The sequence below is a fragment of the Onychomys torridus genome, chromosome 13, assembly GCF_903995425.1.
Source record: "Onychomys torridus chromosome 13, mOncTor1.1, whole genome shotgun sequence".
NCBI lineage: Eukaryota > Metazoa > Chordata > Mammalia > Rodentia > Cricetidae > Onychomys > Onychomys torridus.
In genome coordinates this window covers 2,377,628-2,401,535 of record NC_050455.1, presented here as the reverse complement: position 1 = coordinate 2,401,535, position 23,908 = coordinate 2,377,628, and the positions used below count along the sequence as shown (strand labels likewise).

The window sequence follows — 23,908 nt, the reverse complement described above, 5'->3', positions numbered from 1 at the left end:
TTGTAGAGGATCCAGGTTGGGTTTCCAGAACCTTCTTCTGACCACTGTTACCTTCTGGAATACATGGTGCACATACATATATACAGGTTCACACACCAAACATAAAATGTATTTTTCACACCATTTAGTGTTTGGAGATATAGTAATGACTATGTCTTTAATGGGATAAAGCAAGACTGGGAGTTCTTAATGCTGCTTGATGATGCAGGAAAAGGATCTAGAAATAGTATCTGCAGCCACTTTGGGGGAGTGCAGTATGGCTGAAATTCATGGAGCTACACAAAACAAAACAAAACAAACACTAGATGTTCCACGTTACCTTAAACTGTCTTCACTACTTCCTGCAGATTCGCCCGAAGGCTGTTTTTTGTGATCTCCTTCAAGACAGTGGTAGAGCTCATCCCCAAGAGGGCTTGTAGGACCTTGGTGTTCCTTCAATAGTAAAGTATGCTTAAAGTTGATACAATGCAAATAAGTCTCCAAAGAACAAGAAGTAAAAGAAACCAGAACGAAGAACTATATAATAAGGGAGTTGTATAATATTGTGAATATATAAATATCACTGTATTGTAGACTTTAAAGTGACTAATTTTGTTACCTAAATTTTATTACAATAAAAAATATGAAGAGAAGACACTACCAATATTTTAATACTTTATATAATTTACTACTGCATAGAAATATTTGGATAACAAGATACATTAAGACAACCCGGGTGAATTGAAAATGATCCTTTAGAGGACATTCTCAAGATTTAATGTGCATACAAGTCAATCAGGAATCATTAAAACACAAGGTCAGTAGCTCTGAGATTCTGATAACACATTCAAGAATGATATTGTGTTCAAGTTTAGAGGATCTATTCATTTATTTCTGATAAATGATAAAGATGTTATTGACCTGTGAATCAGACTACAAGAAAAGTCCTCTGATATCTTCTTCTTTAATATATTTCATATTTGAACTCGCTAGTTTTATGGAGGATAGTAAGGAACTAGAAACTATAAAACATATTTAAATATTCAGAAGCTAATTACCCACTATCACTTTTTAGAGTGAAATTTTTTTTTTTTTTTTGGTTTTTCAAGACAGGGTTTCTCGGTAGCTTTGGAGGTTGTCCTGGAACTCGCTTTGTAGAAAAGGCTGGCCTCGAACTCACAGAGATCCACCTGCTTCTGCCTCCCAAGTGCTGGGATTACAGGTGTGCACCACCACTGTCCAGCTTAGAGTGAATTTTAAAAAGTTAAATTCCAAATGCAATGAAAATTAACTCAAGTTTTAGAAATTCAACAGTAAGACAATTTTCTAAGAGCACATACATATTTACTGGCAAGAGCAAAGGAGGACTATGTTAAAGCTGTCATTTGTTTGTTTTTGTAGTGCTGGTGGTCATACTCCGGGCTTTGACACAGTACACAAGTGCTCTGCCACTGAGCTAAGTTCAATCCCCAGTCCTTAAAGTTGTATCAAAATTGAACTTCACCTAGCATTTGTGAAGCCCTGGGTTCTAATACCCAGTACCATCAACAACGAGAGTAAAACTCTGCAGTCTGGGACTAGAGAAACAGCTCAAGGTTCAGAGCACTGGCTGCTCCTGCAGAGGACTAGACTTTGATGCCCAGCACCCATTTCTGGCAGCTCACAAGTGCCTATACCTCATACCAACATGGAGATGTACACATAAATAGAAACAAATGAATAGATCCTCTAAGCTTCAACTCAATTCACATCCCAAGAGTCTGTTGCTGTGACTGCAGGGAAAGGACAGTGAAATGGACCTTTCTACAGTTCTGTTCTAAGCCTTTATCCAATGCTGACTGGATACAATTATTTTTCCCTCCTCCCTTTCTTCAGGAGGACTCTCAGGAGCTCAGTCCAGTGCTTGGCTTTGGATCTCTGCATCTGCTTCCATCAGTTACTGGATAGAGTATCTCTGATGACAATTAGGGTAGTCACCAATCTCATTACAGTAGACGGCCAGTTCAGGTACCTTCTCCACTATTGCTAGGAGTCTTAGCTGGGGTTATTCTTGTGGATTCCTGGGGGTTTCCCTGGCACCAGGTTTCTCCCTAACCCCTGGAATGGTCCAGGGGGAGGAGCTTGGTCCTACCTCAACTTGGTGTGCCATACTTTGTTCAAGCCCATGGGAGGCCTGCCCCTTTCTGGATGAAGACTGAGGAGGAGTAGATGGGGGTGGGGAGTTGGGAGGGAGGGAACCAGAGGAGAGGATGGAGGGGAAACTGGTCGGTATGTAAAACTGCTGAGGATGTGTTGCTCTGATTGATTGATAAATAACACGTTGATTGGCCAGTAGCCAGGCAGGAAGTATAGTATAGGCGGGATAAGGAGAGAGGAGAATTCTGGTAAGGGGAAGGCTGAGTCAGGAGACGCTGCCAGCTACCACCATGAGGAGCAGAATGTAAAGTACTGGTAAGCCACGAGCCATGTGACAACTTATAGATTAATAGAAATGGGTTAATTTAAGGTGTAAGATCCAGCTAGCAAGAAGCCTGCCATGGCCATACAGTTTATAAGTAAGATAAATCTCTGTGCGTTTAATTGGGTCTGAGCGGGACTGGAGAAAACTCCGGCTACATAAAATAAATGAAAAAAAAAAAGTTAATTAAATAAAATAAAATAATTTTTTTTTCTCCTGCTCATTTTCATAGTCCCTCTGCCTCTGTCTCTTCAGCATATCCTACTAGCCTGTGCCATTATAACTGGTTCCTGTTTAATTCTTTAAGAATAAATCCAATATCAATTATTAATAATTCATATAATTATCAAACTGATTACTTACAGATTCTTCTTGAACATTAATTCCAAGTGTTTCAGCAACAACAGTGTCTAAATTAAAAGGTGACTTATCAGTGGGATAACTGCTTGATCCACATATTTCTAGAGTAGGAAGAAAAAAAACAATCATTATACAATTTTAGAGAGTAGATATATATTAAAAAAACACAAAAATTAGGAGAAGAATCAAGGTATTAAAAAAAAAAAATCAAAGACTAGGGAAAAACAAACAAACCAAGGTACCCTTTTAAGATGACAGCGAACAAATTTTAAACTCTATTAAATAGGTCTAAAATATTTTCTATAGATAGCAATGCATTACAGATATTTAACCTCCAAACTTGTAAAACTTTATTCACCTACATTTTCTACTTTTTCCACAATGAACTCAGTATAACAAGCAGGTTACATGCTTTCTTCTCAAGGGGCTTAGTGACTACATTTGAATGGTGAAACAGAATTTTTGTTTTCTAAGGGAAAAAAGAATTTGCAGAATAATGTAAAAAAACATAATGAAGGTTTAAATTCAGGCCCCTGACTCTCCTTTGGGAAATCAAGACAAACTACACAAACTGACGCCTAGAGTGGTCCTTAAGGGAAAGGGAAGTGTGGCCACTTAATGAGATGGGGGAGGGGCGCAGAAAGTAAGGTTTCAGGTATCTTTAAGGACACAGATATATGGAATAAAATTGCTCTTTTAATAGCTAGGAACTGAATTGTGGAAGACGAAGTAGGACATGAGCCCAAACCTGTGAATTAGGGGTCAAATTATGCTCACAACTTCTCCTGCGAACAAGGAAAAGAGTCGTGAGTTTTAAGAGGCCAGATGTAAACACTTGGGTAAGAAGAAGAATTCTGACTATGACAACAAACTCAGTCCAGAGCAAACTCCGACAGGAGAACGGAGCAAAAGTCCTCCAACAGTCCAGACGATGCTGGTGGCTGAAACTGGTACAGAGATGTGTAAAATAAGCGGGGAGGCAGCAGATTCCATAGGAAATTCAAGGATGTTTGGAAATGAGGAAGCAGCAGTCTAAGATGACTCAGCCTTCTGACTGAGGAAACCTAAAGAGATGTATACAGTGATGATCATCACTGAGTCTCTGAATGTAAGGACAAAGATTATAAACTCTCAACAGCAAGCAGATTCACTGCTCAGGAATCCAGGAACAAAGCCTTGAACAGAGATTCAGATTGGGCTTTTATTAGCATATGAATAGGAGCATACTACTGAGAATTTTACCGAAAGAGAAAGTGTTAGTATTTATTTTGCGCTAGGAACACGTCCCGAACACGACAAGACCATGGAAGAGTTTTATTAAAGAGGATAGAGGTGACAGGCCTGCGTGAAACACACGTGGGTAAGGAGATAAGGGGGGGGGGGGCTGAGAGAGACTGAGAGGCTGAGAGACTCATGCAAGATGGCGCCGGCTTTTTAAAGGTTGGGCCGCGCATGCGTACAGGGACTCCAGGCATGCGCGTAAATTACATGGCTGCGCGCGCTTTATGCAACCACGTAAGGCCACAGAGTCCTGGTCCCGCGAGATGTCTGACCCGGAGATGGCTATTCTACACCGGAAATAGTTAGGCGGTCCGCCGGACAAGCCCAACCATGTGAACATGTAATTCTCTATCATTCCCGACTCTCATGTTTTAAAAGAGAAAAAAAAAATGTGGATAGATGGGTATGGGACGCCGTTTCTCTCAAAGACTGCTTCAGGCTGAATGGTGGACGTTGATTGGTTTTGGGGGGGGGGGGAGATGGAGAAGCTGTCTCCTGAAGTTCTGGGATGAAATCCTGTAGCTGTGTTCATCCTCCAAGGTGTGGCTGGTCCTAGGATGAGATCCTGCAGCTGTCCGTCCTCCATGGTGTGGCTGGGAACCTTCTATCTGACAAAACACTGGTGACATAAAAGCTTAGAGAAAAGACTCATTATTATTTTGCTTTTGGAGTTGACATTTATCTGAGGTAGATCTATCTGGTCTGTCTGGTTGGAGACATGTTAAAGGTGGCTGTGATGTTTAAGTACTCTGGTTGTTTTTTTACCTGAGACAAGCCTCATTTGAGGTGGTTTATTTAAGGCACCTGTTTGTTTCACTAGTTTAGCGTTTGGGAAACACAGGTGATCAGTTACTGAGTATTGAACAGTGACAAACTGTTATATCCTTACCGCCTGGATATTTTGATGGTCCCTTTTGCCTCCGGCTCTATGTGGCCCTAGTTGGGAAAGGGGTGATACCTTATTCCTCTGGAGCTTGAGAGTGGAAGAGAACTTATTTTTTGAATTAGGGACAAGGCAAAGATCATGGCCCTGTCTGTATGCACATGAGAAACACAGGCGGTAACTTTGAAATGAGACAATGAGCTCTTATCTTAGTTGGAAATCTTTCTCATTAAGTAACTCTGAAAGTGCAATTAAATCTGGTGAGGTAAGTAAGGCAGTCCTCTGTTCCCGACAATAGAAAGGAGGAGTGACATCCTAAAACTCCCAGGACTGAGTCAATGGCTCTGGTGTCCAGAAGTTCTGGGTTCCCTGCTGTGTCTGTAGCCAAGTCTGTTTGCTGGAGGTCTTAGCTTGATGTACCCATGCGTCTTGGTGCCTGGGGGCAGTCAGCTGACTTGTTGTCTTTCTAGGCAGCACAAGGACAAGGCTGTTGATGGGCAGGGCATTCACAATCCCATGTCCTTTTTCACTTAAAACAGGGACCCAACAGCTTTCCCAGAGTCAGCGAGTGCCAGCACTTGGCAATTTTGTTTTCGGGCTTCTCTTTCCTGGCACACCTTAAACACCACAGATGACTCTTTTGCCTGTGGGGTCAGGAGCCTTGTTCTCCAGATACTTAACTTTTAGCCGGGAACAAGAGATGGATTTTACTCTATGTCCTGAATTTTTCCTGACGATTGGTGGCTTAAGGACAGCTTTTGGAAGCTCTGCCAGTAGGCAGACTGTAAACCGATCCTTTGGAAGACTTGCTTGAGGCTATAAACTGATTTTTTTTGGCTTAGGAGCCATCCCGATTATTGTAAACTTAATTGTTTAGATCTCAGTTACTTTTAGACCCGTCTGTGGTTCTCAAGGTAGTATAAGAATGAGTGGGTGGAGTTAAGGTAAGTTAGGGCAAGTCTTAGAAACCGCCCGAGCCCGCCCACCAACGGCACGAAAGTCAGACAGAAAAGGTTACACGTGGCAGACGCCTTAGTGGGAAAGGAAAGGGTTTAGAGCTTTAGCAGAAAGCTTGGAGATGAAGCTGATAGACAATTACACGGTTGGGCTTGCCCGGGGGACCGCCTAACTATTTCCGGTGTAGAATAGCCATCTCCGGGTCAGACATCTCGTGGGACCGGGACTCTGTGGCCTTACGTGGTTGCGTAAAGCGCGCGCGCAGCCATGTAATCTACACGCATGCGTGGAGTACCCACAGGAGTCCCTGTACGCATGCACGGCCCAACCTTTAAAAAGCCGGCGCCATCTTGCTCGAGGCTCTCAGTCTCTCTCTGTCTCTCTCTCCCCACGTGTGTTTCACCCAGGCCTGTCACCACTATCCTCTTTAATAAAACTCTCCAGTGGTTCTGTCGTGTTCGGGACGTGTTCCTAGCGCCACATAACTACTAACAGAAGCAACTCTTATTTTCCCGTTTACTGGCTGAAGTACCTGCCACACGGTTATGTGGTCAGGTTTACCGGTACCGCAAAGCTGTTAAGCGGCCATATTTACCGGTACCCGCCCCATCCGCCAAAGTAAGTGGGTGGTATCTGCCCTCTGTCCCATGGCTGTAACTGAGTGGAAAATAAAAAATTAAAATAACAAACCGGGATCAGACTTCAACTCAGGCGTCCTGAGAATGAAGTAAGATCTAAGATCAGCTCAAGTCCCCCCCACCCCCTTTTGTCAAGGATGGGAGGAGCTGCGACTGTGCTGCTGTGGGTCCACCCGGTAGACCCCCGACGCCATTTTGCTCCGAGCAAAAATGTGCCTGCCAATGCCAGCACAGCCTGGACAACTCCCGGGATTGTCCCTCGCAAACATATAGCTCAGATTTCAGCCATTAGAACAGCAGACTCACTGTGAAAAATTGTGGCGGTATCAATAGTGGAAAGCCGCGCTTCTCGTGGCTGGCCACCACCCGCGGCGGCCAGCAGGAGGTGCGTGCTGGTTGGCGGAAGAATCACAAGCCATGGTTACCTTTTTAGAGCTTTTAGAGAGAGAAAGCTAAGATAAAGAGCAACTCTTTCCATTTGCCTGTTCGCTGGTCAGAATTAGATAACTCCCGTAAAAGATTGGGATTTTTTGTTATTTTTTAAAGCATACTTGGGCCATCTCTCAGTACACAGACGGATAAGCTTAGGAATCTGTAAGTAGGGCTGATCGAGTTGGAAGCCTTATTTCCCATGTCTGCAGCGGAGAGACAAAAAACGAAAAATAAACATGATCCGGAGCCAAGACCTCCCGGAGGTCTGGACAGATCTCGGGCACAAGCCGCCTTATCAGCTCTTCAGTCGACAAGCGGGGGCCCACTGTGTGAAGGAAGGTCTCCCCGGGAGCCTCTATCAGAAAGTACATTAGCAAGCTGTTTCAAGTGCCCCGAAAACAACTTTGATAGCTTTTCTCAGAAGCAATCTAGATCAGTAAGAGAGAGTGTGCAAACGCATTCTCTTTCTCCACACTGTGTCCTTCTCGTCTGTTCTCTGCCTTTGTATTCTTTTCTCTTTCCATCACAAGGAACATGGCGGGAGAATAGTCAATTCTAGAGTAGGTGCAAATAGATGAGTGTTAAGCAAAGGTACTGAGAATAGACTACTCCCCCAACCTTGAAGAGAAGCTATAGCTAAAAGCAGCAAAGATTAAGAGGATTTTTTTTTAATGAAAGATAATATATATGTACATGCCAACAAGAAAAGACCAGCAGAGTAGCTGGAGATATAATATAATATAATATGATATAATATAATATAATATAATATAATGTAATGTAATATAATACAATACAATACAATATCAGCAGACAGGCCTGGGATACGGCTCAGTAGCAAAGCCACTTGCCTCATATGTGAAAGCTCTGGTTTTAATCTCTAGCACGGGACATACAACAAACAAATAACAACAAAAACAACAAGAAACAAAGACAAGAAGGCAAACGATAGAGTAAAGGCGGCCACAGAAGAGAAAAAGGAGCATTGAGAACCGAGTATCTGCCATATTCATGTGTTCTATTCCGAGCACCGTGGGTGGGGCTAGTAATCAGCCTACATATATACAAACACAACTGTCCACATAACTATAGATTCACAGCAATACAGGATCATCTGTGGCTTCTAGAATAGCACTCTGCCACTAACAAGACATGAAACAGTTAATTAACATTGCTAACCCTTTCAGTTAGCCTATGGCTTCCACTTTCTCAATGATTTAGCAGTTATTTCATCTTCCTTGTGTATTACTAATTTTCTCCTTTATATGATCATCTCATCAAGCATAGAAATTTGCTGCCAATATTAAAAACATAAGGCAATTTGACCCATTTTTCTTGCTAGCCACTGTCCCATTCTCTTTCCCTTTACTGAACAATACCCTAGAAGACTCATCAATCTACATGTATGCTTTCTGCCTTTTCGGCCTCCAACTTTTTTTTTTTTTTTTCAGAGCTGAGGGCTGAACCCAGGGCCAAGCGCTCTACCACTGAGCTTAATCCCCAACCCCCAGCCTCCAATTTTTTAATGATAGTTTCAGATAATCACTGTTGTTCGTTTCAAGTTTTGAATCATGCTACTAGTTTACTAATGACCTCTATGCACCCACACTCAGGTCAAGTCTAAGAGGCCATCATCTTTTGGGTACTATCACCTATCAGCACTGTTCAGGACAGGGGTTCACTTCGTCCTCTCCTCTCCCACAGGAGGCCCTTACATGGCTACTTAGTTCTCTCCATTTACCCTTCACATCACAACAGAAACAGCCCGAACACTGTGGGGGGGGGGAGGGAGGGAGAAAGGGGGCTTTGGGGACAAAAATATCTTTCTTACTCTTTTTATGTATAAAGTACAAATAACACACAAAGTACATACACAGATACACTGTGTGTCTACAGTACTAAATTCTATGGAGAAATAACTAGACTGGGCAGTGGTGGCGCACGCCTTTAATCCCAGCACTCGGGAGGCAGCGCCAGCCTGTGAGTTCAAGGCCAGCCTGGTCTACAGAGTGAGATCCAGGACAGGCACCAAAACTACAGAGAAACCCTGTCTCGAAAAAACAAACAAACAAAACAAAAACAAAAACCAAACAAAAAGAAGTAACTAGGGTGGAAAACGTGTAAAATGGTTCCTAGAAAAAAAAGAACAAAAATCACTTAACACAATGGCGGAGCTGCCCAAGCCTTGGTCCCTGAACTTATCTCTTCCACCTATACTGCTTTGCTTGGTAACCTCATGGTTTTAATACTATGTAAACAATTTCCACATGTATCTGAGTACTCTAACCTCCTCTAAAGATAAGCTCATATATGCCCCCCACCTCAAATCTTTAGTAACCCGTATCTGAAGACATTCTGAATTTCAAACAATATTTCCAAAGCCAAACCCCTGAATTTCAAGCTTCTCCACACCCTGGAACCCTGCTACCCAGTCTCCTCCGTGAAGAGGTAGTTCTATTATTCCTGGTACCCCATCACTCTTCCCTCCACCCACCCTGCACCAGCCAGACTTCCACAATGCTCCCAGCAAACTAACTGAAACTGTGCTCTGCTCAGGATGCTGTTCCTGGACACCACCTGCTCCCCTAGCCTCTGCTCAAGTGTCATGTTACAGTAAGACTCTCTGCTGTCCTCCCCACCTTGTGTTGTCTGCAGAGCACTTGACTTTGCCTGATGTGAATTTATTTTCTTTCTCCCATAACCAGACTGAAAGCTCCAAAATGGCAAAGGCTTTCTTTGTTTAGTGCCTGACGTAGAAGACTTTTAAATATTTGATGAATAAAGGAATAAATCACAATAAAGTCTTTCTTACCTAAATCATTTTACATTATGTGAATTAATACTAGCATAAGATTACTTTCTCAAACACACCTTTAAGGCCTGGTGGTGGTGATGGTGCACACCTTTAGTCCCAGCACCCAGGAGGCAGAGGCAGATGGTACTCTGAGTTTGAGGCCAGCCTGGTCTACAGAGCTAGTTCAAGGCAGCCAGGGCTACACAGAGAATCCCTGTCTCAAACAAACAAACAAAACCCAAACCCAAATCTAAACACCAAACTAAATCAAACCAAAAACAACAATAACACCAAAAACACCATACCTTTAAAATATTGCCTAATTCTGACTGTTGGTCATTTTTGCCTACCAACAACCACAATCTTAAGCTTATAACCTCAGGATCTACTTACTAGAAAGTGGTGAGTGGCTTTGACTGCAAGTGTCAGCCACTAGAATTTCATGCTCCTCAGAGTTCCGTGGTGCAGGAGCTAAAGCCTTGGACATTTTTCTTAATTCTAAGAAAAAGAAAGTTATATAATAAACAATGATAAAATATACTATCAAGCTTCATTCTGCTAAGTCAAATAAATTTGTCTTTAATGCATCACAACCATTATTTTATTGACACAATTCTCCTAAGTCTTTAGTTTGACTGAGAAACAAAGTTACAGGCTAGGATAGTGGGGGAACAGGTTAGTTTGTGACCTAAGTTACCTAGGAAGTGACAATTCAGTCACTTTTCTTATATAGGACAAAGCACTAAGTTTACTGAAATGTTGCTGGACCATGTTTCTTTACAATCTGTCCTGAAAGAATACTGAAACATGCATTATTGGAAATATTTCTACTGCTTAAATATTTAGTTCAAAGACAACTCCAAAAGGACAAGGTAAAGGAATAGAGCTGTACTTTAATTATAACTTGAAAATTAAGAAGTGTTAGAAACTTTTTAAGATAAATACGATAAAAATAATAGCACTAATTAAGTCATTAAATCATTTAAAATTATTTTTACTTTCTAAGTAAAAAAATGAATAGAATAAGATTTAAAGAAATTGTCTTAAAGTATTTATATTGTATACTTGTTTTCTACAATTAGGAAATAAGCCAGAAGACTTTATGGATAAATGACTACTTATAAGATCACTTGCAGCTGCTTTTACAGGTTCATATAGATAGATTTAATCATGATCTATATTACACAGATAGCTGTCTATCATGATTCAGATCTTGCCAAAACTTAAAGACCAATAAATATTCATTTAAGACATAGGGTCTTATATTTTAATTTAACTCCAATTAGACAAAGGATTTAAAAACATTTCTTCTGTTTTTCACTAGATGGTGGTAAAAATCACAAAATGAAGAAAACTGCCAAGTTTTACACTTTTCAAACAATAAAGATGTTAACTAATTTTTATAATTTTAATTTTTATTAAAAATTTTCATACAATACATTTCGATCATATATTTTCTCCGCCCAAATCCTCCAAACCAATTCAGCTTCATGTTCTCACTCTCAAAAACAAAACACACACACACACACACACACAAACCTAGAGCCCATTTTGTGTTGGCTAGCTAACTACTCCTGGGCAAGAGGCCTGTCTGGAGTGTGGTTGGTAAATCTAGTGACACTCCACTGAAGAAAACTGGCTTCCCCTCTCCCAGCAAGTTATCAGCTACAACTAGCTTCTTAGTTAGGGTGGGGCTTTGTGTCCACTTCCCATTCTCTGTGCTGGAGTGTTTCTGTTTGAACCTCTGCAGTCTCTGGGAGCTCCTGTGTGTCAGCCCTGCTGCGTCTGGAAGAAGCTGTTTCCTGGAGTCCCCTCCTACCTCTGAGTCTAACAATCTTCTGTCTCCTCTTCTGCACATATCCCTGAGCTGCTACGAGTCGGATTTGATAAAGACATCCCATTTAGGGCTGAGTGTTTCAGTCTTTCATGTTCTATGTTTTCAGTTGTGCATCTCTTTATTCATTACCACGTACTGCAAGAAGCTTCTCTGATGGGGACTGAACAGTGCTCTGCTCTATGGGTATAGCAATATGTCAGTAGGAGTAATTTTACCGCTATATTCCTTTAGCAGCAGAGTAAGAGTAGTAGACTTTCCCTCAGGTTCATCTAGTTTCAGGTTCTTGGCTACATCAGCAGCATCAGGTAGGGTCATTCCCATGAGGTGGGCCTTGTATCCAATCAAAAAGTGGCTGGTCACTCCCATAACATTTGTACCACTACTGTGCCAGTGTACTTTGTAGGCCGGTGTCTGTTGTAGGTTATAGGCTTTGTAGCTGGGTGAGATTGATTACTTTTCTCCTCTCTTAGTGCATAAAACCTTCCAGAACCATGAACGCTAGTCAAGAGGGGTGAAGCTTCTAGTTAGGCACCATCTCAATTTCATGCTCAATGACATAAGTAAGTGGTGTCTTCAACAATAGGGCCTCACCATCAGGTTGTGGAGAGCAACCAATAGCCTTGGAAATAGCCTGTAATATTTGTGAGGTGGTGGTCTTATGAGACACCTTTGGTCAACAATTCAACTAGATGTAACCCATTCCTGGCACTGAAGTTTTACTTGGTGGTTTAAGATGTCTAGTTGGAACACTGTCTCCCCCATTATCTGGGGATCCATTTAAATTCCTTTCACATATGTATTTCAAAAGGCCGTTCGCGCTGTCCTTCCCACGCTCCTCCTTTACCCGGCCCTTTCACCGCCCTCCCCACTTCATTCTAGTCTAGTGTCCTTGGTCTCTGCCCAAGACTCACACACTTCTACCTTCAGTTTAAGTGTAATAAGACTTACACTTTCAAAGAATAAAGACCTAATTAATTTTTAAAATTTATTTGTATGTATGTCTTGCATGCATATACCTATTTATACCACATGCCCATAGATGTCAGAATCAGACCCCTGAAACTAGTTATGGATGGGTCTAAGTCACCATGTAGGTGCTGGAAACTAACCCAGGTCTTATGCAACAACAAGTACTCTTAACCACCAAGCCATCTTTCCAGGATCCTGGATTTATTTATTTTTACTTCATGTATATGGGTGTTTTGTCTGTATGTACATATATCTGTGTATCACATATGTGCCTGATGTCTGCGGAGACCAGGTAAGGGCATTGGATCTCATGGAACTGGGGTTAAGAGAGTTGTGTTATGCTATGTGCTTGCTGGGAATTGAATCTGTGTCCTCTGAAAGAGCAGCCATTGTTCTTAACTGCTAAGGCACCCCTCTACCCACATAGATCTACGTACTTTTTAAAAGCATGATTATCAATAATGTACTCACTATATACAAATACTTTTACAACTTAGTAAACCTCCTTCTTCCAAATGTTTCAAATATTTTTGGTTAAGAATTAGACTTCGTCCTTAACTTAAAATGGACAATAAAAAAAAAAATCAGTGTCCTATCATATAAGCTACAAGTATAAGAACATTTGAAAAAGTAGTTTTTGAAGCATTTAGCCAAAATAGTAAACTATGATGGAATTAGAAATAGTTTCCACAATCCAGGCACGGTGGAGCATGCCTTTAATCTCAGCACTTGGGAGGCAGAGGCAAGCGGATCTGAGTTCAAGGCCAACCTGGTCTATAGAACAAGTTCCAAGATAGCCAGGGCTACACAGAGAAAACCTGTCTCAAAAACAAACAAACAAAAAAGGTACATTAAGACAGGCACAGTGGCACAAGCCTTCAATCCCAGCACTCTGGAGGTAGAGGGAAGTGCATCTCTGTGAGTTTGAAGCAAGCTTGGTCTACAAAGTGAGTTCCAGGACAGTCAAGGGAATAGAGACTGTCTCAAAAAGAAAAGGAATAGGTTCAATAAAATATATACATTAAAAATTCCATGCAGAGGGCTGGAGAGATGGATCAATAGTCAAGAGCATTTGCACCCACATGGCAGGCAGCTCACAACCTCCTATAATTCCAGTTCCAGAGGATCCAACTCTATTCTGACCTCTGTGGGCTCCAGGCACATACATATATACCTAGACACAAACACACACATAAGATTATGCACACATATTCAGATGAACTATTGCTTATGTCATACATAATGCCAGCAGAAAAATACCTTATTAGTCATTTTACTAATGGAGGTTAACTTCAGTGATATCCTTGATATCTGAACAATGTCCAGCTTCTTTCTACCAAACCAGGATACATAAAACAGTAGGTGGATACTTTACAAAACCAGCTAACTAAAACACAACTCTGACCCTTACCATTTGTACATACAGAGTGCTCCAATTTAGTATGTGTTTGTTCTATGTATCGGACATGGAGATTCTCCTTTCTTCGTAGCCGGTTAGTGCCAGAAAATGAAAAGGATGTTATTGGTGAATCTGGAATAATGTTTTCCTCACATTCAAGCTCAGCTACTTGATCCTGTTGATCATTTCTGGAGGAAAATGACAAATTGAAAGAGAATGAATTCTGTAAATATTTATTAAAACATCTACTAAATAATGTGTGACTATAGTAGAATATAAATACAAAGATGTAAGAGATGCTATCCCTTGCATCTAATGTTCCAAACCCAGAGACTAGAGAAGTATGCAGATAAATCAGTACAAGGTGGGGAGTATCAGCAGAATTCTTAACCTAACTGAAACATCTGGAACTGAAGGAGACAGTGCAGACTGCAGCATTGGAGGCCAAAGTAAAGGTGTTTCTAATGACCTAGAAAAACTGGGTTTGGAATGAGCTATATGACTTAACGACCTATGCCAATCTACTGTTGATCTTATTAACTAATGAACAGTACTATTCTGTCAGCCATTTAATTTTTAAAGACCAAACTAGCTATATTATGAAAATTAACTTGTCACTTGACTTCAAAGAACTACTTAGGAATTTTGTAAACTATAATCAGCAGAGACTGACAGAAGGCCAGCAAGATGATTGGGTAGGTAAAGGTGCATGTTGTGTGAACTGGCAACCTGAGTGTGATCCCCACAACACATGTAAAGATGGAAGGAGAGAAATGACTGTACAAAGCTGTCCTCTGACCTCCACAGGTGTATCATGTATTATGTGTATGATGTGTGTGTGCGAACATGCACACACACGCACACACACACTAATTTAAAATAAAATAAAAATAAATCTAGGACAAAGACAAATGTTTCCTAACAAATATTTATACTTTAATTTCCTGAATAAAATTATTCAGTTTCTATAACATATGATAAAGGACAACCTTAGAGCTAATATCTAATTAATTTTTTTCTAATTGATAAAAATTACTGTACACACACACACACACACACACACACACACACAGAGGCACATACATATGTATATATCTTCTTTTAATATGCTGATACTGTGGAATTATTTAATCAAGCTAACTAGTAAATTCACTTTGTAAACCCATTTTATAAAGTAAAACATTTAAAACCTATATTTGTACTGAACTTTAAATATACAATGTGCTATTATTTTAGCTACTTTTCTGTGCAATATATTTAACATGTGATTTTTATAACTTAATAGTATTCTTACTTGAGAAACCCTTGCAGGTCAGTGGAGTGTAAGACTTAGGAGACCTAACTGGAACCTGGAGCTACCTGCATTCTCAGCAGTCATAAAAGTCCAACAGCAACAATCATGAGTCACGAAAGAAAATCACGTCCCAGTAGGGTCTACTTACAAAGGGCAGGAATTGCAAAAGAGACAAACCAAAGAGCAGCAACCCAACACCCCAAACACAAAGCAGCTCTGTCTCGGGTGCCTGTGGCTATGTAAACAAGTACAAATTCTTACCCTCTTTGGTCAGAAAAGGCTGGCACTGGATGGAGAAATTGCAACTTTTGTTTGACCTGATTTAATTACTTAAGACTTGGTTCCATTCTGACTTTCCAAGAAAAACTGATGTGTTCCTGTCTTACTCATTCAGTGAAGCACCTACCACCTTCCTCTAGCTTTTCCTTCTGATGATGTTACAGTGTTTGCTGTTGTTTTACTCAGAGTCTACCTCTTAAACCTCCATCAAAGACAGTTAGCTATTCTTTCTCAACAATCAAGGAGCCGGGGTTTCTCTTCATAAGACTTTAAAGTTTTTAAAATTTAGCTTTTTTCTTCTCTACTTTGAAGAATTTATATCTCCAGTTAAAACATAATTTGAAGACAATGTTATATAGCCATCATGCTGTTATTTAAATTTTCTCATTTTCAATCAAAGAACAAATAATCTGATATTTTAATTCCTTAGAGCCAACGTAAGTTTATTATATAAATAATGCAAAAGCTGATTTTTATAAGTAGAGTTATTAGAACAGTGTTCTTAAGGAATGCTTCATTGAGTATCCTGGCTACTGGGAAATCTGAAAATGACCCTCTTGATACCCTCTCACTGCAAACAATAAACAAAAAAAGAAACACAAACTTGGTGTGAACACAAAAGCCAGTCACCAAGTTATTATCAATAGTAACATGCTTCAAGGTTTCAACCCCAGGCATGCTTTGACCTTGATACAAGGCATTGACAGAAGTCACTTAAACCTGTGAGAGACAGAAAGCTCAAGAGAATGAAAACGAACCTGCTATCTATCCGTGGGAACAGCAGCACATGGGAGCTGCCCCGACCTCGAGTGATGAGGCAAACCTAGAAAGTGCAACAGCACAAGAATAAATGCTAGGGGCCACCAAGATGGCTTAGCCAGTGAAGGTGCTGTCGATAAGCCTGACAGCCTGAGTCTAATCCCTGGATCCACACAGCAGAAGGGAAGAACTGACACCCCAATTGTCCTATGATTACTACACACATGCACACCCCCCCCCCAACACACACACTAAGTTTCTTTTCAATTGCTGTGATAAAACAGCATGATCAAAGGAGTTTATTTGGGGCTTACAGTTTCAGAGTTAGAGTCTATGAGCATCATGGTGGAGAGCATGGCAGCAGGCATAAAACCGAAGCTGAGAGCTCACATTTTGAGAGTGAGACTCACCCGCCCTCAGTGACACACCTCCTCCAACAATGCCAATTTTTCCAAACAGCTCCATCAACCAGAGACTGAGTATTCAAATACACGAGCCTTTGGGGCCCTTCTCGTTCAATCCACCACACAGACAAACGTCATTTAAAATTAAAAAACAGGATATTTTTTAACATTTGTGTGTGTCAGAAGAGAGAGAATGTGTGCTTTGCCATCTATAGGGTGGCACTATGTACAGGCAGCCTGTGGGTGTTTCAAGAGTGTCTAGTCACACTGAGTAAGTTATCTCACCTCCCTGAGCTCAGCTCCCTTACTGGCTGACTAGGTATGCTTCTGCACTTCCCTCTTTTCTTTTTATGGCAGGTTTGTAAAAAGGAAAGATATAACTTAGTTCCTCAAATATAAGCAAGTATTAACCAAAAGTGCTACCTCAAAAGTGGTCCTAAGGAGCTAGGGAGATGCCTCAGTGAGTAAATGGTTTGCCATACAAATATGAGGACCTGAGTCTGGATTCCTAGAACCCACATACATCTAAACACAGGACATGTGTTTGCAATCCCAGGGCTCCTAATATAATATTAGAGGCAAAGATAGATAAATCCTAGGAATCTGCAAGCAACCTAGCCTGGTATAAGTGGCAGTGACTAAGAGATCCTGCTTCAAATAGAAGGACAAATGCCTGAGGTGTGTATCATATGTTTGTGCGTCCTCTGACAGCTACACACAAATAACTGCAGACACAAAGCTGTTCTGACACACAAGGGTATCATATTAAAACACACACACAGAGGGGGGAATGAAAAAAGATTAACAAAACATTAACAAAAATTTAAAAAGGAGCTGGGCTGTGGTGGTGCATGCCTTTAATCCCAGCATGGGGGAGGCAGAAGTGTAGCATGAATCTTAAAAGTTCCTATTAATAAAAACAAACCCAGGGCCTGGTATTGGGGTGAATGCTGGAAGATCAGAGAGACAAAAGAAGCCACAGCCACCTCACCTCACCAATTCCTCAGCTGATCCTGTTTCCTCAGGCTGAAAGCTGCTGTGGATATTGCTCTGTACAAATAAAATGCTGTTTGGCCAGTGGCTAGGCAGGAAGTATAGGCGGGACAAGAGAGAAGAGGATTCTGGGAAGCAGAAGGCTGGAGAGAGACACCGCCAGCCGCTGCCATGAAAAGCAACATGTAAAGACACCGGTAAGCCACAAGCCATGTGGCAAAGTATAGACTAATAGAAATGGGTTAATTTAAGATAGAAGAAGCAGATAACAAGAAGCCTGCCACGGCCATACAGTTTGTAAACAATGTAAGTTTCTGTGTGCTTTCTTGGTTGGGTCTGAGCGACTGTGGGACTGGCGGGTTAAGAGAGATTTGTCCTGACTGGGCCAGGCAGGAAAACTCTAGCTACAGAAAGCCTCTGAGTCCTTATCCAGCTGAACTGCTACTGGAAGCCTAAAAGCTTAACCAGCTCTAATTCCTGGTTTTCACGCCTTATATACCTTCCTGCTTTCTGCCATCACTTCTTGGGATTAAAGGCTCACTTCCTGGGATTAAAGGCATGAGTCACCATGACTGTTTCCAGTGTGGCTTTAAACTCCGGTAGATCTCTGCCTCCCAAGTGATAGGAATAAAGGCGTGTGTGCCACCATTTTCTGGCCTCTATATCTAGTGGCTGTTCTGTTCTCTGACCCCAGATAAGTTTATTAGGGTACACAATATTTTAGGGAACACAATACCACCACACAGAGGCAAGTGGATCTCTGTGAGTTTGAGGCCAGCCTGGGCTACAGAGTGAGTTCCAGAAAAGGCGCCAAAGATATAGAGAGAAACCCTGTCTCAAATAACAAAAACAAACAAAAATTTAAAAAGGAACAAAAGAAAGCTGTGTGTATGATAAAAGGTTTCTCCAATGAACTATTAAACTATGTCTCTGAAATCCTGCATTTATACTTAGAATAACAAATTTGCAAATAGAAGGCAGAGAAAAGATAAACTAATATGTATGTTTGTTTTTACTTAATATTGGCCAAACATACATAAGTAAAAAGAAAAAGATGAGGAGTTGGCAGCCTTGCTCTGTGTTTAGATCCTACCTGGATTACTGAGCCAAAATTTAAATGGTACTCATGAAGGACAGCCAACAAATTAACGAGCAAGGTGGGCCAGGCAGTTGTTTTCTGAGGTACCAAAAGTGACGTCAGGTAAAACAAGAAGAGTGATGTTCCAGAGGGTCCCAGAAGGTAAAGCTGAGATCAACAGTGTAATTCTAAATAAGCTTAGAAAACACTTTAAAAATTTCATCTTGTCAAAGTATAATTACTCTTGGGAAACAATGAACTTGCACCCAAACTATCCAAAAAATGGTTGAAGATATCATACAACAAATTCACTTTTAGAGGCAATAAAATGAATCCTCTGAAATTCTATGTAGACTCCTTTGGTCAAAGAGAGCTATGACCTCAAAATCCAGCTTATTTAATTATTTGCTTTCTGCGAATGATAGAGATGGTCCTTCTTCTTTTCTACTGAATGATTTCTTACTGCAGTTTCACTTAATAATTATCTTGCCACACAGGAAAAAAAATCTTGCCACATCAAATTCAGCTCACGTGAGTTAGGGAAATTCAGGTAGTCATAGAGTGACACTATGGTGTATCCACAGTCAGAGGAAATGATGTTGCCTTTGTAAGATAATACTTGCTACTTTTAAAAACTGCTAACCAAAAAGAGAACACGTTGAGGAGAGCAAGTTACTAAAAAAGTTGGCTCAAGACAATCACAACTCTCTTAAATTTCAGAGAAGTATGAAGAACTATAACAGATTTTTTTTTTTAAAGATCTATTTATTTCATGTGTATGAGTGCTCTATCTGCATGTATGACTTTATGCCAGAAGAAGGCATGAGATCCCACTATAGAGGGTTGGGAGCCACCAGGTGGTTGCTGGGTCCTCTGGAAGATCTGCCTGCCTCTGCCTCCCGAGTGCTGGGGTTAAAGGCGTGCGCCACCACTGCCTGTGGCACCACCGCCTGTGCCACCACTGCCTGTGCCACCACCGCCTGCGCCAGTGCTCTTAGTCACTATCGGTATCTCTACAGCCCCTCCTACACTGTTTTGAGTTTGTCTAAGTGACTATTATAGTGCTTTTTAAAAAATCAAGATCAATGATTAACAGAAAAAGCCTGTGTATTTCAGAACACTAAAAACAAATTCTATATTAATTAGAATTAACATTTAAAATATACTTACTGTATATATGTGTGTGTCAGAGTGTAAGCATGTATACCACACGCATGTAGGAAGCTGTGGAGGTCAGAAAAGAGCACTGGGTCTCCTGGAACTGGAGTTACAGGCAAGCGAGCAGTTATGAGTGCTGGGAACTGAACCTGGGTCCTCTGCAAGAGCAGTAAGCAGTCTTAACCACTGAGTGCTCTCTCCAGACTGAGAACTAATGTTTTTATCAAGTAAATGACAATTTAGTTTCAATATACTTAACACACTTTAGGCTTTTAGGCCATCACCCATTTAATTCTGTATAATCTCTAAACACTTAGCATATTATCTATTGGTATTTAAAGATGTAAGTAACAAAGCTAATACTTTCAAAGCTAATGTATCATAAGCTATATGTGCTAAATCATGTTGTAGTAAATAGATATATGTCAACAATAAACTACCTGAAATCCTTGGAAGAAATATTCAGATGCATTTTTAATGAAAACACCAGCACACACAGATTACAACACATGCAGTAAGTAGCATGTAGAGGAGGTTGTTGGTGCTTCACCCCAGGGTGGGGGAGGGGGTGGGATGGGGATGATGACACCACAAAGACACACACCACCCTTAAGACCTGGGATGAGATGTGCTCGCACTCTCTGGCTACCTTGTGGTCTTGGATGCTGGATGCTGGTGCTTCAGATCAAGGCAGAGTTCTCCAGAGAACAGCATTGGACCCCACCCCACCCCTCCTGGATCCTTCCACCAACACCTTTATGCTTGTTGTGAGTTAACCCAGAATAAATCCCTTTGATTATCAGACAGATTCCATGGAATTTCCTTATTAGTAGAGTCTGAGGCATCATCAGCAATGAACACCTTGATAAGGTCATTGAAAAACGTGACTATCACATGGAGTAAGAAAATAAAGTCTACAAATAGTATTCTGGCAGTTGAAATAAACACAGGTTGTCAATTAGCACACCTAATAAACAAAACAACTTTGGGGCTCAGACCTCTTTTCATCACAGAAGATGAGTGAACAAGAGGTATGCATTTTTATACACTCAGTATAGACTCACTCTTTCCTAGTCTTGAGTTTTTATGGTTGCCTATTTATTGTTTATTTATTTCATTATTGGTTTTTTTTTTTTTTTTTTTGAGATAGGGTTTCTCTGTGCTGCCCTGGCAGTCCTGGAACTCACTTTGTAGACCAGACTGGCCTTGAACTCACAGAAATCCACCTGGCTCTGCCTCTGCCTCTTGAGAGCTGGGATCAAGGACCTGTGCCATCACTGCCAAGCTTAGACTATTTAAATGCAACAGGATATTAAGAATTCCGTAATACTACAGGGACTATCCTGAATGCAACAGTCTTAAAAAAAAAATCACAGGGGGCAGTCATCTTGGTGAGCCTGCTGTCCTAGCTAACCAGTAGGTAAGGTAACTTCTTGAGGACATAATTTCAAAGCCACCTGGATAACAAATGTAGTTACAAGACCCCACTTCAAAAATTAAATACAAACCCAAACCAACAAAAACTCTAAATAAAAACAACCCAACTTTTCTTATGGGATACTTTCTCAACTAAGGTTTCTTCTTCCCAGTTAATTCTAGCCTGTGCCAAGTTGACATGAAACCAGCCAGCCAAGTGGGAACTAAGAAGTAGGCCCTATCTCTAACCTGGACATTGTCAGACCGCATTAGAAGAAAGTCTTTTTTTTTTACATTTTGAGACAGTGCTGCACAGTGAAAAGAACCAAGGTTTTTAAGTCAGAAGATAGAGGTTTGGTTAATGCTCACACTACTCACTAGTGATGAAACTATAGGTGAGTCATTTGACTTTGTGAGCTGTGTATCTCTCATCTGTAAAATATGGATAATAAACTACTCTGCAGAATCACAGTATGGATTAGGAATAATACAAGGCAGAAGAGCAGGAAAAATGGAAAATAAAAAGTAATTTCCATTCCTACAGAGAAGGGAAGAGGGACAGAAACAGAAGAGGAGTGCTTATATGTTGAGAATTCTGCAAGAGGAAGTACTTACTATAAAGCTTCCAGACCACAAGGAAAGAGTAAATAATCTTAATATTTATTTGAAGTACAAAGTAACTAAATAATTTTTCTACTACTTATGTTATTTGAAGCTTTAAATGTTTTAAGATGCTGATAGATAATCCCCTAAAACATAAACAAAATGCAGTGATTTTCTTCGATTTCTTATTGTAGAGCACTTCGTAGTTTAAAAAAATAATACTGTGACTATACTTTCAGTTTGTACAACTAAGTATAATAAAAGAAAAGCTGCTATTGAGAGAAAATACTTACTCAATTTTCTGCTGCAGCTGCTCAGAAAGCTTTTTGTTTTCTTCCTGAAGAACATTTTTTTCATTCACTTAAAAACAACATGGAAGAGAAAGCATATTGATATTCATGTCAGGTTCCTAAAATGTCAACATTTATGAAGAAATTAGGATTTTATTCATTTTCTTTTTTTGAGACAAAGTTTCACTCTGTAGCCCAGGCTGTTTTGGAAATTATAGGCCAGGATAGCCTCAAAAAAGAAAAACAACAACAACAAAAAAAACCAAAAAACAGCTGGGCGGTGGTGGCGCATGCCTTTAACCCCAGCACTCGGGAGCCAGAGCCAGGAGGATCTCTGTGAGTTCGAGGCCAGCCTGGGCTACCAAGTGGGATCCAGGAAAGGTGCAAAGCTACACAGGGACAAACAAACAAAAAACAACAGAAATCCTCCTGTCTCAGCCCCTTAGAAGGGATTGCTGGGATGTGAGGCATGACACTCAGCCGGAAATGAGGATTTCTAATCCTAAATCATAATGTTATGCAAGGTCAGTGCTACTGTGCAAAACTAGCTTGCTCCTGGGTAATGATTACTGCATTTCATATTGTGCCAATTCTATGTAACTCATTACTGATAATTTTATATAATGCTTGTAGGCAAAATATTAAGGACTATGATCTATTTATTCACACCTATGACAAGAAAGAATTCTATCTGAGTTATTTATTCTTATTTTCAAATATTATGTTAGACACTCATCTTGAAATAAATTTAGTAACAAAAATATCTGCTAGTGTTCCCAAGGTCTGGGTTTGATAGCCAGCATTACAAATAATAATGCCAAATATTAATAAAATATTTACAAGCACAATTATAAAATCAATCTTTCTTCTTTATCATCTTTTTATGAATAATTTAAATATATCCCACTCTAAGTTGTACCTATTGGAATCTATCTCTACTAAATCTTCCCGTCCTTATTTAATTTATAAAGCTGAAAGGTAACTATAGAATATAATTTCCACTGGAGACAGCCCCAAGGTCCTATTAGTGATCTGTATGTTACTACGGGTTAAGCAAGCACTACTGAACTAGGAGGACAAGATCTAAGAAATATCACAGCAAAAACAGCCTCCACCAATAAAAGTTAATCATATTCTAGAAATTGATCAAAATCCAAATGGTTGTTTTCTTTTTTCTTTTTCTTTTTTGTATTTTTCGAGACAGGGTTTCACCGTGTAGTTTTCGTGCCTGTCCTGGATCTCGATTTGCAGACCAGGCTGGCCTCGAACTCACAGAGATCCGCCTGGCTCTCCCTCCCGAGTGCTGGGGTTAAAGGCATGTGCCACCGCCGTCCAGCCCAAATGTATTTTCTTAGAGTGAGTAAATGACCTTCTGAGTAGAATCTGGAGCTTACAGGGACTATGGGGACAGACAGATCTCCTTGGGAAACAGAATAGAATGTGATGGGTGGATGGCAGGGCTGGAACAAGAGGATCAAGTGGAGAGTGGAGGGAATCCAGGTAGAGAGAACTAAACTAAGGGTCCTTTGAAGGTAGTATGCAAACAGTAGAAGCTTCCTAAAATATACACATATATAAAGGTAATCCAAATGGAATCACCAAATAATAGGGGAGACACAACCCAAATGGACATCTTCTGTCACCAAA

At 40.5% G+C, this 23,908-nt stretch overlaps 1 protein-coding gene across 2 annotated transcripts in view; it reads right to left on the bottom strand.

Annotated features, from left to right (window-relative positions):
• Rbbp8 (RB binding protein 8, endonuclease) overlaps positions 1 to 23,908 on the bottom strand; it is a 78,773-nt gene that overhangs the window by 28,510 nt on the left and 26,355 nt on the right. For both annotated transcript variants that reach the window (XM_036205179.1, XM_036205180.1), the window contains 5 exons: positions 22,265 to 22,331; positions 14,000 to 14,175; positions 10,176 to 10,280; positions 2,801 to 2,898; positions 320 to 432 (listed from right to left, as the gene is read on the bottom strand). In XM_036205179.1, the coding sequence (XP_036061072.1) occupies positions 320 to 432; positions 2,801 to 2,898; positions 10,176 to 10,280; positions 14,000 to 14,175; positions 22,265 to 22,331 (559 nt within the window). The remainder of the gene's footprint in view (positions 1 to 319; positions 433 to 2,800; positions 2,899 to 10,175; positions 10,281 to 13,999; positions 14,176 to 22,264; positions 22,332 to 23,908) is intronic.